The sequence below is a fragment of the Haliotis rubra genome, unplaced genomic scaffold, assembly GCF_003918875.1.
Source record: "Haliotis rubra isolate DU_JTF1 unplaced genomic scaffold, ASM391887v1 Scf159, whole genome shotgun sequence".
Taxonomy (NCBI): domain Eukaryota; kingdom Metazoa; phylum Mollusca; class Gastropoda; order Lepetellida; family Haliotidae; genus Haliotis; species Haliotis rubra.
Window position 1 is genome coordinate 542,113 of NW_025765547.1, and position 17,888 is coordinate 560,000.

The following is a 17,888-nucleotide window of genomic DNA, read 5'->3' on the forward strand; positions in this document are numbered from 1 at the left end:
TGCGTGTAATAAATAGATCACAAAAAAATAAATAGATCACAAAACTCGTGGATGTTGAATATGGAAAATATTCCAACTCAATATTTTAAAAATCAAATAAATCAAAATGTTTAAAAATATCTCGTTGGAATATTTTCCATATTCAACACCCACTCGTTTTGGAATCTCTATATACAGGAACATGTGGAAGAAATGTGGCTGGAACGGACGTCGTCAGATCCAGACCTGAAGCAATTTCTGAATTGTCATGCCTCCATCGAACCTCATCCAGCCTGGAAGACCTTGCCAAGACTAAGGAAAACGTGCACATTCCTAGTACAGCTGTGTTCTGCATGAGTCGTACCAGCTCACAGAGGGAAATGTCATGTTACATGTAATCAGCATCAGCTATCAAATACACTCCCAGACGTTGGTAAAGATGTTGGCAGACGAGTTAGATCCATTAGAATTAGATTTTGAAATCGCATATACATATTGAAAGAGCTGTGTGACCTAACACGCCAACTGGCCTTCCCTATTTCAGTATCTCGCATGACTACGTTGTCAGTCAAGCAGAGAGTTAATGAACTGACCATAGTTAACGCATCATGGAACTGTCACGTGAATCACTATTTCATCAGCAGATGAAGGTCAACAGTACAACGTCAGTCATAAACTATTGACAGACCTCGCCCAGATGTACACTACAAAGTCAGCAGTCGTCAACTCCATTGCTCCAACAGACTTTATAAAGCCACCAGCTGCTATCAGCAGAGCGTGTGTGTTTAAAAATGTACAACTGTTTCCCCATCTGAGGAAATATTCATATTTCCAACCCTAGGAAACTTAAAATAGATTCGGGATGGGGTGTGAGAGGTGTGTATATTTGGTTGCAGGATACCACTAAGCCTTTCTGATCAGTGTGTAATAGCTTGTAATAGCGCGTGGTCCTGTGCTTAAAGCTCGGGTCACAAATCGGTGAAGTTAAGCAGCGTCGAGCTCGGAGAGTCCTTGGATGGGTGACCGTGTTTGGCAGCTTGACTCCTGAGAGTTTCTAGGACTTGAGTCCTGCCCCACAACGAAGCACATGTGACACATGTGGTCTCACCTTAGGCAAGTGTGTTTGTTAAAATTGTCTCTGTTCACCCAGCAGGAAAATGGGTACCCGGTGGAAAAAAGTCATATGACTATAACCTTCTAGCGCCTAACAGGCAGCTTGGGTTATCCGGGGTAATAATGACCTTGATTGTTAGCGCTATGAGCATACCTAGTGTGGAGTTTGGCGCTATATAAATGGACACATTATTATTATTATTAGAATGTATGAATGATTGGCGGTGAAAAATACTGTTGTAAAAGTGTAGACGTGCACATTCTTGCTATAAGCTCTTTTTGATTCGGAATCCAGACTTTATCCCATACGGGCGTGTTTTCTCATATGTCCAGATACCCTCCGGGATATACCCCACACCCGCTTTGATTCCCGTCTAGGGTAGAAAATAGAAAAAGCTAGTGGCTGCAATTATTTCATAAACTTAGATAGCTAAGCAGGTTGGATATCAAAAGACGGTTCAGTGTCTTCTACACATCCCCACATACCCCTCAATGACAACGGTCTCCAGGTCACGGGATATCAGTTCTACCCACCCCCACATACCCCTCAATGACAACGGTCTCCAGGTCAATGAGTATCAGTTCGGCCCTGGTTCAGGGGCCCTTATTGTAATTCTCATGCGTTTGCACGTGTTGGTGACACGATATGATATGATCGGACTCTTACCACGGATTCGGCTTTTAGCAGAGATTTCTCATGAAAACGGGTTTTTATGTTGGAGCACCGTTCATTCACACGTGTGTGGGGGGTGCGCGCGTGCGCGTCTGTGCGTTTGCTTGTACTAGTCGGTTGTACAGTTCTGGCCCTCCCAAATACTATGCTGCAGTTTAACATGGATAGTCACATCTAACAAACTATCTAAGCTAGCTCTGCCACTGGTATGTTCGGCCCATCTGTCAATTATGTTTGGTATGAATATGTTTTATGTGTGTTGTATTGTAATTTCACAGATCCATGTTATTAATTGCAATACTCAAAGAAATCTATTTCATTAATTAAACTAATTTGACGACCTGTCCTTGTTAAACAATGTAACACTATTTAAACCAACATAATATTGTCAACGTTGTATGGAATCCTGCCTCCCCTGGAGAGGGTAACGTCCCCTGCAGCAGGGTGTCTGAAATAAACTTCTTTGAAAGAACATTATCCTGACTCTGAACTAATCAGCCATGTTTTCACCCCTTGGTGTCGAGCGTCTATAACTACAGGTTACAACTTGTAAAGTCTGAGTGAGTCAGTAAGGTTATTAAATAGCAGCAATATCACAGCGGGGAAATGGGCTTCACGCATTGTACCCCTTTACCAAACTCGAGTCTAGTGAGTGTGATTGAATGAGTTCAGTTTTACGCCGCTTTTAGCAATATTCCAGCAATATCACGGCAGGGAACACCAGAAATGGGCTTCACGTGTTGTATTTCTGTGGGGAATCGAACCCTGGTCTTCACCGTGACGAGCGGATGCATTAACCATTGAGTTCACAGTGGAGGAAGACCCTCTGCCCATCTATTCATATGACAAGCATAGGTGAATCATGAACTATTCACTCAAGGAATACCTACCGGTCAATAATTTACGTGCCTTTATATGATTGAGAAATGACAATATCACAACCAATTTAAAAGCTTTGAAAGTCCTTTTAATTTTTTTACATTATACAGAATAATATAATCAACAGGTATTTCGTTTACATAAAGTATATTAGGAAATAGCATAATCGGAACCAAGCTGGTCTCACAAAGAAAGAAATGTTTACGACAAAGTAATACATCAACGGTTGTGTGTAATGCATACAATGAAGATATGCGTCTTTAAGTACAGAAACGCTTGTCTTTGACGAGTTCTGTCGCCCGAGCTTTTGGAAGACAGTCGCTGAACAGCGTCAGGTACTTCCCGCATTGTACGTGTCTTGTACACACGAACCGGAAGCAGTTGGCAAATATGTCTGGCACGTGCTCCTTTCCACCCTTCCCGGCGAGGCAGTGATTGACTTCCGGGTTGGTGAGCATTTCACCACAGAATGTTGTTGCATGTGGTTTTCTTTGGCGTGGACACGAGGCGAAGGTTTGCGTCAGTGCTGTGCATGAACTGAAAATGGAACATGTGAATATATCTGTTACCTAGATGAACAGCACAATTCCTCTTTCTATCATTTGTATCGGCGTGCGTTTATACACACCCTATACAAAAACGTTTCCCTCACATGCAAATGGCTTGCTCACTCACGCAAATGGCACAGGTCCCCAAAATCCACTAATTTGTTGGTCGCATTGTTATTCTTCAATCTGCTATTAAACTATTTAAATTATGCCAACTTTACATCGAACACACCATCGCCGTGCCTTTGAACTAGAACATGTTTTATTTATTTCAACTCGTAATACGTAGGATATACAATACTGTTCATTTTCAGAGAATAATGTGAGCCGTTTAACTGGTTATTGTCTCTAGCTGTGTCACGACATGGCTGAAAATATTGCCGATGTGACGCTAAATATTAACTCACTCACAACATGCTGAAAAGTTGATTTCATCCATCTTCAAATCTCAAATGTTCAACATCTACATTCCATTTCAAATACAGTGGACCCAGTCGACAATTTGTGGGTGTATCTTCCCCATTTTTTGTAGGTCTGTGAACCATGAAGGTCTCGCACGTTTGCTGCTTTGAGGACAGGTATGGTGTTGACATTTTGTTTGTTTGGTGTTCGACGTCGCAGTTTTCCAGTTATATAACGGCTATCAACAAATAGTCGAGTCTGGACCAGACAATCCAGTGATCACCAGCATGAGCATCGATCTGCACGAGGGGATACGATGACATGTGTCAACCACCCGATCCCGTTAGTCGCCTCTTATGACCAGCTGGTTGTTGAAGATCAATTCTAACCCGGATCTACACAGGTAGTAGGGTAGCCCGGTGGTTAAAGCGTCCGCTAAAAGCGGTGTAAAACTAAACTCACTCACTCAAGTTCGTCATCTTCATTCAATCTTTGCACAAACGAACTATGTTAGCCAACTTGTTCAAAATCACCTTTCCTTGGGTAGTTTCTACGTACAACTCGGTTGTTATCAACAACAATTTATTTGCGCGCTGAACCAATTTTTGCTTTAGTACATTGTACATGCAAACTGTATCTGAAACAAAACTTTATTAATTAGCAATTCTTTGACCAAGATGCTATGCGCATAGTGGATGATGTTTCGCACATATTGCAGATAGATGAGTCCAGTTGAAGGTCACGACAAGGGTCGAGCAATGACCTCGACTGTGACTCAGAAGCAAGATCTGCAACATGTGTCCTGGACAGGCAATTGTCCATCTTTCATCGACCTCCCTACATAATGATGTAGATAGTACAACAATAGTCTTCAATACAATCAAATATACTTCGTGAATACTACCTCGATATACTTCAGCTCACAATTGAAGGAACGTGCCACAGTGTAAATTTAGCTACCGAATGTATTGCTGTGACCTACACTGGTCACATCAGTCACAGCATCCGAAGTAATTTCAGGAATGCAAAGAATAATTGGTACCTGGTGCTAAATACATAAATGTTTATGTTTGTTTGTTTAACGCATTCAGCAATATTACAGTTGTATAGGGGGCAGTCCGTAATTAATCGACCAGATCAACAGTGATCAACAGCATGAGCATCGATCCGCGTAATTGGGATACGGTGACTTGTGTTAACAGAGTCAGCGAGCCTGACCACCCGATCCCGTTAGTCGCCTCTGAAGACAAGCATGGGGACCAATTATAACACGGATCTTTAGCAGTACGTGTTTATGCAATGTTAGATCTAGAAATGTATGACATGTAACTGCGAACAAATCTATGTTCCCATGCAAAATATAATGTCATGGGTGTTTCAGAATCATGCGTCTCAATCACGCATACAACCACGTTGTCGTGGATACCAATGACGACCCCCAAAATGCACGTTGGAAAGATATTAATTTTACTACTTTTGTCTCGTTCACCTGCGAAATACGGCCCAGACTGTAAGTGTCAGGAGAGAGCCATGAGCTGCAAGAGACGACTTGCAGAGAAGATGATTAGGATTATTGTCTGCCATCGCGGGGCGGTGGGGTAGCCTATATGGTTAAAGCGTTGGCTCGTCACGCCGAAAACCCGGGTTCGAATCCATACATGGGCACAATGTGTGAAGCCCATTTCTGGTGTCCCCCGCCGTGATGTTGCTGGACTTTTGCTCAAAGCGGCGTAAAACCAAACTCAGTCAGTCAGTCTGCCATCGCACCTGACTGCGTTGTCGTAATAAGTAACTGGGTTGTTTGCTTCACATTTCACATGTCGCCTCCAAAGTGTTGAGTCGGAGTAAACAACAACTAACAAAGTCTAAACTATATTACATGGGAATTCCGTGCAGCGTCCGAGCTCATGCAAACCTGGAAGTAAGAATAATGCTGACTGTGTGGAAAAACAACATATCATGTTTTTTAAAATTGATTTTACAATAACTACGGTACACTTACGGGTATATGTTAGCGTCCGTATGGTCGACTGGGCTTAGTGCGTACAGGGAAGCTAGTACCAGTTGTAGTGACTGCTGTCGGGTCAGCGCGGAGCTGCCTCGGTCTGATTTCCCGCCACACCGTCCACACAGACCCCGTCTCTCAGCTGACCTGCGGAAACAGACAGAACCAGTCAGATGACCTGCCTGGGTCGTGTCAATTTGGAGATCGGATGGTCCGAGTCTCGCTCACCGGACGCGTCATACAACACATAAATAGATGCTACTTGTTGTTACCCTGGCGATCGGCATAAAGGGAATACAACGAGGTCTGGTCTGTTTGGAGTCGGTATACAAACAAAACTGCACTACAAAACCGGCATTAGTTGAACTAGTATAAGCAGCTTAGCAGCCTACAAGCGGGCGCACATACAAGCACGCACGCACGCACGATATTGCTGAGGGCACGGGTGGCTCAGAAACCAATAATTGTAGGTTCGAATCACAGGTTAGTTCACAGTATGTTTGTATGCCTGAGCCATACACCTTCTTGTGTCTTTGACCAAAGTGGTAACATGAGTATCTGCATTAATTCGGGATTCCCTCCAAATGTAAACTAATGTGATGTGATATAACTTAAATTAAGCGCACAATGGAGGAAATTCCGTAGTGACGAAAGTCAGAGATGGAATCCATATTTCCGGACATACTGGGAGAGAACAAAGATCATAAGTAGAGCAAATCTTGGATTCGAACCTGTCTGCAGATCATGGCACTACAAACAACGCAAATGTGGACAGCGAATTCCGAAACCCTTGGCTATTTGGCTTACATGGCCTCACACCATGTCGTAATTCAAGTGACCGCCTCCGTGGTGTAGTGGTTTAGAGCGTCCGCCCGGAGAGCGGAAGGTCGCGGGTTCTATCCCCAACCGCGTCATACCAAAAGACGTTAAAATATGGTACTTGTTTGTCCCTGCCTGGCGCTCGGCATTAATGGGTACAACAAGGACTGGTCGACTCGGAGTCAGTATAATATGTCTGGGTGGGGGTATTCATGCTTCACTGCGGCATGGTATCTCAGTGGGTTAGCACTATAAAACCAGCTTAAGTCTGGGCTAGTACAAGCAGCCGCACATACACATACACACGCATGCACGTCGTTATATGAGCGAAATATTCTCAAGCACGACGTAAAACCCAATTTCACCTCACCTCACCTCATCTCGTAATTCAAGTTCATTGGAGATCACATTAACCCATTCCTAATGCTAAATATGATCAGTGATAAGATTGACATCGGGTGGCCAATATGACTGTTGAGTTCGATCAAATTAATATCATGATCGCTTGCTCCATTTCGGAAATATTATCTGTTTTGTCCTCGAATCGATTCAAAACCTCGGACCAATTTATCAAGACATTCCTAAACTTTCCAATTACGAGTACTACAGAAAAAAAGGTAAACGGTTGTAAAGCAAGTTACTAATTAGTTGTGGTTGTGGGCTACTTGTATTATAAACAGATGTAAAGTACCAGGAAATCATAGATGTAAAGTACCAGAAAATCATAGATGTAAAGTACCAGGAAATCATAGATGTAAAGTACCAGGAAATAATGATAATTGGAATATATTTCGAATAGACTGGTTGTTAGTAATGTAGCGGCCATAAACTTTCCGAGTCCCGTGCTGGGATTCGAACCACGGACTTTCTTATCAGAAGTCGGACGCCTTGTCCACATGACCAAACAGGTTAACCCCGTCAGCAAGCTGACAAGGTAAGGATGTCATCTGTGGGATGACTCCACGCCCTGCTACAGTAACCCCTACAAATTACAAATTACTGAAATATTCGAGTTCAAACCGAAACCGGTCCTCATTGACTCCTCAATGTCAAATATTATATGGTATTGTTTTAGTACTTATATCCTCGACACACTACCTCCTGGTAGTCTGTCCACGTGGTATTGTCCAGGGTTGTAACATGTGACATAACGATGACTTCTAATAAAGATGCTTTAACAAGGAGGTTCAAGAAAGATGGAGTACATGTGGATCTCACCTTACGGGTGTCTGGAGAGAGAAAGCTCCGTCGTGGGCCCTGTATTTCACATTCAGTTGGCAGAAAGGGATAGTGACTTGATTAAACCCATCCTCGTCAGTCCGGGTGTGGACGCGGAGATCATAGGAGCCTCGACGGCGTCTTCCGACTGTCTTGTACTGCTGGATTTCTGCAAAGAACACAATCCTGAATATTGACGGTATGACATGAAACAATAAGCGTGAAAAACACACTACATAACGGCCATTTTCAAAACTCGGATTCGAACTTCGAACATACTGGGTGGCTGGTACAGGAATGTGAACTTTCTGCTGCGTTGGTATATTAATTACTAAGGACATGTTCACCGAGGGCACCGACGGCACCGACAACACCGGTACAAACATGCCATGTGCTGAGCTGATTGAACTTTCAGCTGATTGAATCGGGTGAGCTGACGAGTGAATCCATTCAATAAACGGATCCCTCCACAAGATGGATGAGAGGACCATGGAGTTGAGGTCAGCTGATTGATCATTTGATTAAACTAAACGTGTAGAATAGTTTCAGATAAATATGAGGATTCTTCGACATTGATCTATTAATCTTATGATGATGACCCTTGCTACTGGTAAAGCTTCCTGGCTACAGTAGGCCTATAGTGAAATGATGCTGGTAGTGAGATGAAACCAAATGGTCCAGAGGTCGGGATTGAGGTTTTGGTAAAGAGCATGTCATCTCAACCTAACATAACATAATCTCTGTCCGATGTATGAGTTACTGGATTGTCTTCGTTAGTGGGATAGCCAAGTGGTTAAAGCTTTCGATCGTCTGGCCAAAGAAACCGGGTTCGATTCCCCACATGGGGGGTCTATGATTGGCACATTCCTGATGTCCTCCGCAGTGATACAGCTGGAATATTGCCAAACGCGGCGTAAAACCAGATTCACATACTCTTGTTCAGGTCCGCTTGTTTGTATTGCCGGACTATTGACTGGTGTGGCGCTATACAATCAAACCATACTTACGTTGTATTTTGCCGGCATTGTTGGGACGCTGGCGGTTGTCGACCTCGTTGCTACCTTCCTCAGCGCTGCCCTTCACACCTGTGCTCACGTGAGTCAAATGAGGATTCTGTAATAATTGGTGAGTTACTGAGTTCAGATAAATGAAGTTCTCTGTTTCATCACAGTGTTTAGCTTAGTTTGAAAGTCGGAAGTGATGTAAATCCAGGGACCATATCCACAAAGCGTTCGTAGCATTATGTCATTCGTAAGTCAATGATATAGCATAAAGATAGGTCGTAACGTTACGAACGCTTTGTGGATCGGGAACCAGCCTAGTGGTTAAAGCGTTCGCTCGTTACGCCGAAGGCCCTGGTTCGATTCCCCACATGGGTACAATGTTTGAAACCCATTTCTGGCGTCCCCCGCACTGACTTTGCTGGAATATTGCTAAAGGTGGCGTAAAACTAAACTCACTCACCCACAAGCATGGGTATAGTGCTGACAAACCTAGCAGGAAACCTCTGGAACTCTGCACAGCAAAGTGGTCAACATGGACATCTTGACCAGCTGTAGTAAACGTTCTATGATGTGTTTTATCGTAGTGTTTGTTCTATTCAAAATTGGTCTAAACTCATTATTTTATGGCGTCGCAAAATGATATCCCGTGAAAGACGTGACTGAAGGAAGTAAACCCTTGAAATTGATTTTATTAATATAATCTTTATTTTTCATATTCCGAACACTTTTAAGCAAAATAATGGCGCTAAACCTCTCCAGTACTGGGGTTTTGTGATATTTTTCCAAAGGATTCCCACAGATTTTCCAAGTTTTGAAAAAGTTTCGTTTGAAAAATAAGTTCAATTATATGTGATATTCGATTCACGTTGTATTGCAACAGATATAATCTGTTCAACATGCACGTTTGGTTTTAAATTCAGTATCAACCCACATGTAGTTCTTAAGCAACACGTCACGCCGAAGACCCGGGTTCGAATCCCCACATGGGCACAATGTGTGAAGCCCATTTCTGGTGTCCCCCGCCGTGATGTTGCTGGAATATTGCTAAAAGCGGCGTAAAACCAAACTCAGTCAGTCAGTCAGTCTTAAGCAACAGCCACTTATTTACAAATGGACTTGAAAATGGGAGCCAGATTTTAGAGCTAAGCGACTTTTCAGTTTAAGTAATCCTCCGATACAGACCAAGAAAAAATGTTCGGCTATATACGACTATAGGTTATACTCACGTTGAAACCCCTTTCGTTGATGGAAGTTGTGAAGACTGCAGACAGGGTTGACACAGAGATTTCTACTTGGTTCTCATAGGAAATGTCTGAATTATTTTGCCTGCCTGAGAACTTGGCCCTACCGGTGATGAACACCCGGCATCCCCGTTTACTGAGTCTGCTTGGGGGCGTGGTCAAATCAGCAAGCACGTGGTTACACGGAAGCGGAAGTGTAAACGTTTCGCCTTTGAAGTTGGTCACGTGGGGGGGTCGCCATACATCGTGCAGAGGCATTGTCGGGCTGTTAATATACAAATCTTTCTCGTTTAGTTATCTTTTCTAGAAACAACATGACCAACGGGCATACATATTGTGCCATTTCCGATATGGCTCACGCTCACAGACATTCTTAGAGAAACAAATGTGTCTCACTGAACTGAAGTGGGCTTTACGTTGGTTCAAGATTATTGCACTTATGTAGGAATGCGCTTGTGTGTTGTGGCGAGAGTGCGCGTGAGTGTGCTTCTGGCACTAGTTCGAGCCCACTGAGCTACAGGGTCAACAGTTTGTACGATACCCGACTCGGGACATTAAATTTACCCCGATCACACAAATGCTTGTTTGTTCCCTGGCACCAGGCATGATAACATCAGGAAGCTTGTTTTAACGGTTTTCAGTAGGACCGGGATCGAACAACCCACCCGCAACTCTCCGGGCAAACGCTCTATTTCTAGATTACAGGCGCGATCTAATATACAGAGAAAGGCTCAATGGCGTATATTGACATATAGCAATGATAATTACCTGGATCAGCGCACTGGACCCGTCCATCTCCGACTTTGCCCCCAGGACAATTACATTTGCCGCGGCCTCTGTCACAAACCAGCCCAGGGAAGTTGATACACTTATAGTGTCCACATTGTCGGTGCCCTTGACCTGGTGTTTGTGGCCTTTGGAGGTGTCCTTTACCTACGCCGACTCCCTTCGGGGCATAACCAGGTCTTCCTTTACCATGACCTTGACCAGAAGGATTCTGCAATACCTGTTGTCCTCGCCCGCTCTGCGCCTGTTTAACGCCCTGTCTCTTCTGTTGCAGTAGACTCTGACCGATTCTTTCACCAGGACCTGGATGCGGTAACAACAGTGTATTTGCAATATTTGTCGTACTGTTGCCAAAAAGGAAAATTGCCGCTGATGAACTGTAAGGTTAAATAGCATCAAACCTCATCAGATACATCGAGACAAATATTTGTTCAGAGTGTCACGCACGGATACTGAGAAACTCCTACCCACAGACGCAAACATTTATGATCCTGGTTCTTTTGACAAACTGACAGACAGAATGGCAGACATACAGACAGTGAGACAGAATAGCAGACAGACAGACAGAATATTTCGAAGCTTGCCAAGGAATATGGGATATTTTATCTCAACACACACCGGTATTGGCTTTTGGTTTGTAAAAGGTTATAGCGACTGTTTTGAGAGTGAAAGGTACAGATAACATTCACCATTGGCAGATACACTTATGGCGCCATTTGGTAACTCGTGATGTCTGCTGTGGTTTCATTGTAACTATATGTCGTTGGTCTCACTCAAACCTTTAGGATGATAAAAGATTTTCATCTTTTTTTGTAGGGTTTAGGGAAACGCAGGAGTAACTGGGGTCTTGACCAGTACCCACACGATGTCCTGATGTCTCGTTCCTATGTCCTATTGCTTGCCGTGATTCAGTGGTGAGGGTTCACCCTGTTTGTGGCAATGTATATCGAGGAGGTAATTTCTGCTTCAGAGAAGAAGAAGTCCCCTGTTACCATTGTACGATACCGATAAATGCATACCCGCTCAACCCGTGAAGATCCGGGTTAGAATTGGTCCTCAGTAACTCATGCTTGTCGTTGGAGGCGACTAACGGGATCAGGTAGCCAGGCTCGCTGACTTGGTTGACACATGCCATCCTGTCCCTATTGCGTACATCGATGCATATGTTGTTGTCTGGTCCAGACTCGATTATTTACAGACCGCCACATAGCTGGAATATTGCTGAGGGCGGTGTTAAACAACAAACCAACAAACCTAACTCACTCACTCACTCACTCACTCACTCACTAACTCATTCGCTCACTCACTAACTCACTCAGCCACGCTACCAACTCACGTAAGGCTTCACATAGACATAAGAGCAGGATGTGCTCCAGCAGCAGCAGCAGCGTCCCCTTCATCCTCATCTTCATCCTCGGTCTCAACAGTCCTGAGCACACACAAATATATATACAAGCCTTATCACCTCTGGTCAATAAACAGTAATCCCCAGTCATCGTTCATAATGATGTATTTCCACCCGGTGACGTATCGTGGTGATAGGATGTCGATGTGGGCAACACACTGACTTATGAATATTAGTTTAGCACACTGATGGTCAATAAGGAGAAACATGCAAAAAGTGATTTGACATAGATCATGTTTCAGCGATAACACGTAATCGTATTTCACAGCGTGAAATATTGGTTTAAGAATTAAAATCAACTATGTTGATGGCCGTTATTAATTACATCAAACGCTGAGTCGATCTGGGAGCCAGGTTTATATATGACGTACTGACCTGTGTGGGTAAATGCTTTGCTGACACAGAGTTTAGAAGACCTTGATCACGATTTGGACCACCCGCAACCCTGTTAATTCAGGTGAACGCTTGGCTGGCCTGAGCATGTGTTTGTGACGAGTGCCACAGGTGGGACAGAATACGCCCTCCTTTCGTCGAACATCTCGTATCATTAGAGAACAATAAAAAAAATTAAAATATTTTGATAAAGTAGGGGTCAGAGGTCATTTATGTACACGGGAATGGCATGGCCGTCTATTTAGTTTACAAGAGAGAAACCCCAGCCGTACCCATCCTAAACAGTTTGAACGTTATACGCCTTGTCGACTAGGTGGACTGACTCGTTTGGCTGATGTGAGTGTCCATGTCCAAGGCGGTAGGTTCTGACCAATACTGAAACACCGAAACAGGGAATGCTAAATAGCGCTTTCTGAAATGGAAATACCCATGAAAGTCCGGGTTAGAATATTGATCTTCAGTAACCCATGATTGTCGTTAGAGGCGACTAAAGGGATCAGGTGGTCAGGCTCGCCGACTTGGTTGACACGTCATCGGTTCCCAATTGCGAAGATCGATGCTCATGCTGTTGATCATTGGATTGTCTGGTCCAGACTCGATTATTTACAGACCGCCGCCATATAGCTGGAATATTGCTGAGTGCGGCGTATAACTAAACTTACTCACTCACTCACTCTGAAATGGAAATAACGTCATTCAAAATCTGCAGCTGTTTGCAACGAATTGGTACCCGGTAGGAACGTATTGAAATGTACATGCAAACCAGAGCTAAGACGGCTTGAGTTGTATACTCCTCATGGAGCTGAGTGCTAATACATACTGATCCTGTGACTGGGGATTTAAGTGCTAGACAGATGTCAGTGATATTAGTTTCGGTTATGATGATGATTGTTAGAATTGTTATTGTTGTTGCTGTTTGCCTGGTCGGCCATAAAGAGTACTTGAATCTAATATTGCAGTACAGCGTTGTTATATGTTCAATGCCCGCAGTGATATATCTGCATCGCTTTTCAACGGGGTTTTATATTCAAGCCACTCCAATGCTGTAATCTGTCCCGTGTCATTGTGTATGACATAGACAGGTTGGGATTGGTGTCCCTGTTAGCGTGCATGACCGACGCAATGTACGACAAGTGTCACGTGACACGTATACTTATCTGTTTGTTACCAGGAAGGCGAGGAGCCTACAGTGTGGCTGTACAGCTGAAGTTTGAACTTAATTGCGTTCTAGTCTTTCAAAACATTATCGGAACTCTGTCAGGTAGGAACACAAACATATTCAGTGCATTTCCTAAAAATCAGAAAACATTATAACCATTACTTGACAGGCGTTGAAACATTAATCTAATCTCTGCTTGGCATATTCTCCAGAGCCATTCCTTGATCCAGTGAACGGCCTTTAGAGGGCTAGGAGAGTTACATTGTTAACGACTCCAAAAGTATTGTTTGTGAGGTTTGATAAGCATGTTAATTCTGTGACGACGAGTCAGTTTGAAGGGACAGGGAAGTCATGCCAAATTCAGTCGTTGACCACCTTGGTGAAAGTCTGGAGCACCGGTGCTGACAACCCTAGAAACAGGCTGCAGCAGTTGTTGCTACACCTTGAATATTCCCTAATCACAAGCAATTTCGACTCTGAGCAGATCCACTTGTACCATCCCATTACCATGTGTGTGTGAATCACTGTCTGTTACTGATATATCCTAAACAACATTACACCCAATAAACTCAAGTCTCTAGCCGCGCAACATTTCCAATGAAAGAATTTTAAAAATAACATGACACGCTCTGTTTAAAGCATACTGGATTTGTTACACAGGCTAGATGCATTACACAGCTACAGACATGTAAGTGTTCCCTGTATAGTATGTTTCCCCTGTACAGAATGGATGCCCTGTATAACATGTATTCCCCTGTATAAAATGTATTCTCCTGTATAAAATGTACAAATGTATTCCCTTCGTAGCATGTATTTCCTTCTATAAGGCTATCCGAATGTTTGTATATAATATATGTAGGTGAGGAAAGATCACGCTGACCTTGTCCCCACTGTGAGTGTGCTTGTTTTATCACACTGGGGCATACATTTCTACAGCAGCGGTTAAAACTGACATACGAAAAGTGTTACACACTATACGTCGGAATCAAAATGTACGGACAGTGTAACACCGAAGAACAGGCCCGTCTGGGTTTAGACTTGCTGACGACGTGGGGACATATCAGCTGTTGACAAAAACACATACGGTCGTATATATTTATAAGCTTGACCTCATTGAGGTAACAGGTAATTGTAGTTCAGCCGGATTTGTCCCACATTCGCTGTTTGTTGCTTATTGTACAGGGTTAATGGGATGGGATTAACTTAGGTAAGTGAATTTAGTTTTACGCCGCTTTTAGCAATATTCCAGCAATATCACGGCGGGGGGACACCAAAAATGGCCTTCACGCATTGTATCCGGGTCTTTGAAGATAGAACCTTAAGATGGCGCATACCACTGTACACAGTAACGTGCCCTTGCCTGTCCAGGAGCCTGTGGTGATGGTTCGAGTCCTAGATTAACCTGAATGTTTCAAGGTATTTAACACAACACCGTGTTTGTGGGTTTCACGACTGTGTAACTTTGGCCTTCCCGTCCACATAAAGCTAAACGCTGGAAAGGTACCGATAGCTACACAACGCGGTTTTAAACCAAACTCACTTATTCACATTTGCGTTAATGAACCCCTATCATAAGTCCAGTAAAGTGTTATATTGTTATATTCATATAGGAATTGTACATTTACAATAAACACGGGAAAACATTTTACATATCCATAGGAAACATCTGTCCAAAACACCGTCGATTATTCCGATATCATGAACGTGTTGTATTCATGAGCACTAGTGTTGGGAATTGGTTAAAATCTCATAATTGATGATTGGTTCATTACTACCGATCAATCATCGAAAATAATTGGTTAGCGTCATTTATTAGCACATTAAAATAAGGGGGAAAAAATGTAGTTCTTCTGGGTTTTTTTGTTAAAATTTCACATCTTTAAAGGATGACTAGTATGTTAGGAACATAAATTTCTTGGAATCTTTAAGATAAATTCAGTCATGACTTGAAACGAGCTTGTAGTGCTTACGAAATGTAACAGACAAAACCAACCATGTGCAAAAATATTGTTAATGAAAACAAGTGTTCCAGAATTGTTTGTGTTCGATTATGAGAAATTATAATCGATTGCTTGGTTGTTTAGTCACTGCGACCAATCTTCGATTATTTCAATTAATCGGACCACCACTAATGAGCACCCGTGATGACACCAGGTGTTCGCGAAAAGCGTGTCCTGGTCCACCGGTGACTCAGTCATAAACACACGCAAAGGCTATTCAATTTTTAAACTGAAAATAACAAGGGAACCCAGCATCAAAACGGATAACTGAATCTGACATCATTTTTGCCACTGATCAAATTTAGAAAGCACGCGCAAAGAGGAGTTCACAAACTACTGGGCTCTCGCGGAATTAAAACACCCTGCCACGACACACATACTAACGTTTATACATTAAAGTCGCACTTATATCATCGAGTAGAGATCGCTATTATTTCTAATCAATAAGGCAGGTAATTATGTCTTACAGAACGTGAAATAGGCCATGGCACACTGACTGACGTTGTGTCTTACAGAACGTGAAATAGGCCATTATCACACAGACGCTAATGACCCTGGCAACGTTGTCACTGAACTGGAGCAGGTCGAGTAATTACATTGTCGACAAACAGACGGAGCTGTTTTATGTTCAGCCGATCAGACGTTATTGTGTTATGAATAACTAACGTTCTTTTGCCAACACAAACTGTGGTGGTGTGATCGATAGCACATGCCATATGTGTCCATGTCCATGACACAGTTACATCACTCACTCTCGTTAAACTGAGATATGTCTTTCCTGTCGCAAGCAGCGTGTGCGGTGTTCAATAACTGTCTAACTGAGTGCAGTTAGTGTGACGGTGTCTCGGCCTGTCAGAGTGTAGATGAAGTTGCACCATTGTGCTAAGTGAACTTTTTTTCAGGGCGTTGCAATTCGCCGTGCAGAGCTCCGTCCCTTGGGATGTCAGAAGAATTGTCGTGGGGTCAAATTTCAAATTCGCACAATTGCGTTTCTTTTCGCACGCATGCGTCGACGAGCTGACATCCCAGGTGTTTTTTTAATATTCTTGTGTGGAGTGGTACATGAATGGAGGCGGATGATCGAGTAGGGAGAGAGAGAGAGAGAGAGAGAGAGAGAGAGAGAGAGAGAGAGAGAGAGAGAGAGAGAGAGAGAGAGAGAGAGAGAGAGAGAGAGAGAGAGAGAGAGAGAGAGAGAGAGGGAGAGAGAGAGAAAGAGAGAGAGAGAGTTACGATTTGACTTGTTGACAGGTGTCCTTTCCTCTCAATAGACAAGAATCAAGCCATTGTTTGGACAAGCAGGTTACCATTTTATTAGTAGTAAAATGTTTCATAATTCAAATCATCCTTGCTTGTGACTTCCTTACTAACGCTAATTACACAGCAATGGCCAATGCCGTTTCCAGTTTAAAATGTACAGTCATATAAATATCTGTTTGAAACGCTAATGCAGACGAATAGTACCTATCTATTGTGACAAGACTAAGTGCAGTAATCCTGAACGCCACATTCAACCTAACCTCACCTCACATCACCTCACCTCACCCTAGACTAAGAGACAGTACAGTTTATATACTGGATAACCTTAGTTATGTTCAACCATACAATCAAATCGACTGAGATGAAGTTTCCTCTGCTTCTCAGTGAAGTTTCAGAGTTGTCAGCTCCGTCCTTCACACGTGACAGCGCCTAATAGTGAGTGGATGTAGACTGGTTTCTGGGTATCTATAGAAAACATTATACCACACACAATGACGGCCCACTAACGACCAGGGCCTGTTTCAAGCAGCCTAGAGAACAACCGGCATTGGTGTGAAATATAACACTGCTGTGTTTCAGGTGAAGAGGGGCAAATCTGTTCCTTCAGTATTCACAGGTAAGAATCAGTGGTGCACATATGTGCAGTACATCTAAAATATACCCCCCTACTGGGATTTACGCAGGTTGCCTTAGTAATGTGTCCATGCGGAAACTGAAAGTACGTCCATTTAACTGTCACCTTTAGAAGCTCCGCCTCGCCCCCTGAATACGCGCCATATGACGCCACCTTAGGGGGACGGTACAAATCAGTTGTCACATAGTGTCCTCGCTGTATGATTGGTTATTTCATACCATCGATGGTTTGACTGACAGCCGTGAAGTCACTCGTGCTCTACAGCACTGTACATTTCTTGCTGTCAATTAAATCATCGAAAATGTTCAATAATCATGTGTAAAACTGTTTACAAGCGATTTGTTACCATAACTTTTTCATATGCATCAGCTTG

The 17,888-nt window shown here is 43.2% G+C and overlaps 2 protein-coding genes across 11 annotated transcripts in view; one reads left to right on the forward strand and one right to left on the reverse strand.

Moving 5' to 3' along the window:
• Nucleotides 1-2,710: 2,710 nt before the first annotated feature.
• On the reverse strand, nucleotides 2,711-12,863 carry LOC124271237. Its single transcript, XM_046706316.1, has 9 exons — nucleotides 12,738-12,863; nucleotides 12,448-12,610; nucleotides 12,004-12,096; nucleotides 10,650-10,970; nucleotides 9,867-10,146; nucleotides 8,644-8,749; nucleotides 7,637-7,805; nucleotides 5,597-5,746; nucleotides 2,711-3,181 (listed from the first exon to the last, which is right to left on the reverse strand). The coding sequence occupies exons 5-9, from the start codon at nucleotides 10,137-10,139 to the stop codon at nucleotides 2,905-2,907; spliced, it is 975 nt and encodes a 324-aa protein (XP_046562272.1). The 5' UTR covers nucleotides 10,140-10,146; nucleotides 10,650-10,970; nucleotides 12,004-12,096; nucleotides 12,448-12,610; nucleotides 12,738-12,863; the 3' UTR covers nucleotides 2,711-2,904.
• A 527-nt stretch (nucleotides 12,864-13,390) lies between these two features.
• The window catches only part of LOC124271238 (serine/threonine-protein phosphatase 6 regulatory ankyrin repeat subunit A-like), a 26,668-nt gene continuing 22,170 nt past the window's right edge, over nucleotides 13,391-17,888 (forward strand). For 4 of the 10 annotated variants that reach the window (XM_046706323.1, XM_046706326.1, XM_046706327.1 and 1 more), the window contains exons 1-2: nucleotides 13,391-13,726; nucleotides 17,461-17,497. Coding sequence is in view for 1 of the 10 variants with exons in the window: in XM_046706322.1 (XP_046562278.1) it covers nucleotides 13,576-13,726 (151 nt within the window). In the remaining 9 variants the exon portion in view is untranslated. The other 6 variants (XM_046706325.1, XM_046706321.1, XM_046706322.1 and 3 more) reach the window with 4 other exon arrangements.

Excerpts from the sequence above, each read along its gene's own strand:
- LOC124271237 (XM_046706316.1), bottom strand. The coding sequence starts at position 10,139 with ATGCCTCTGCACGATGTATGGCGACCCCCCCACGTGACCAACTTCAAA. Across the intron at positions 8,750-9,866 it reads TCAACGAAAGGGGTTTCAAC|AATCCTCATTTGACTCACGT; the intron begins GTGAGTATAACC and ends CAATTATTACAG. Across the intron at positions 5,747-7,636 it reads TCTCTCCAGACACCCGTAAG|GTCAGCTGAGAGACGGGGTC; the intron begins GTGAGATCCACA and ends CTGTTTCCGCAG.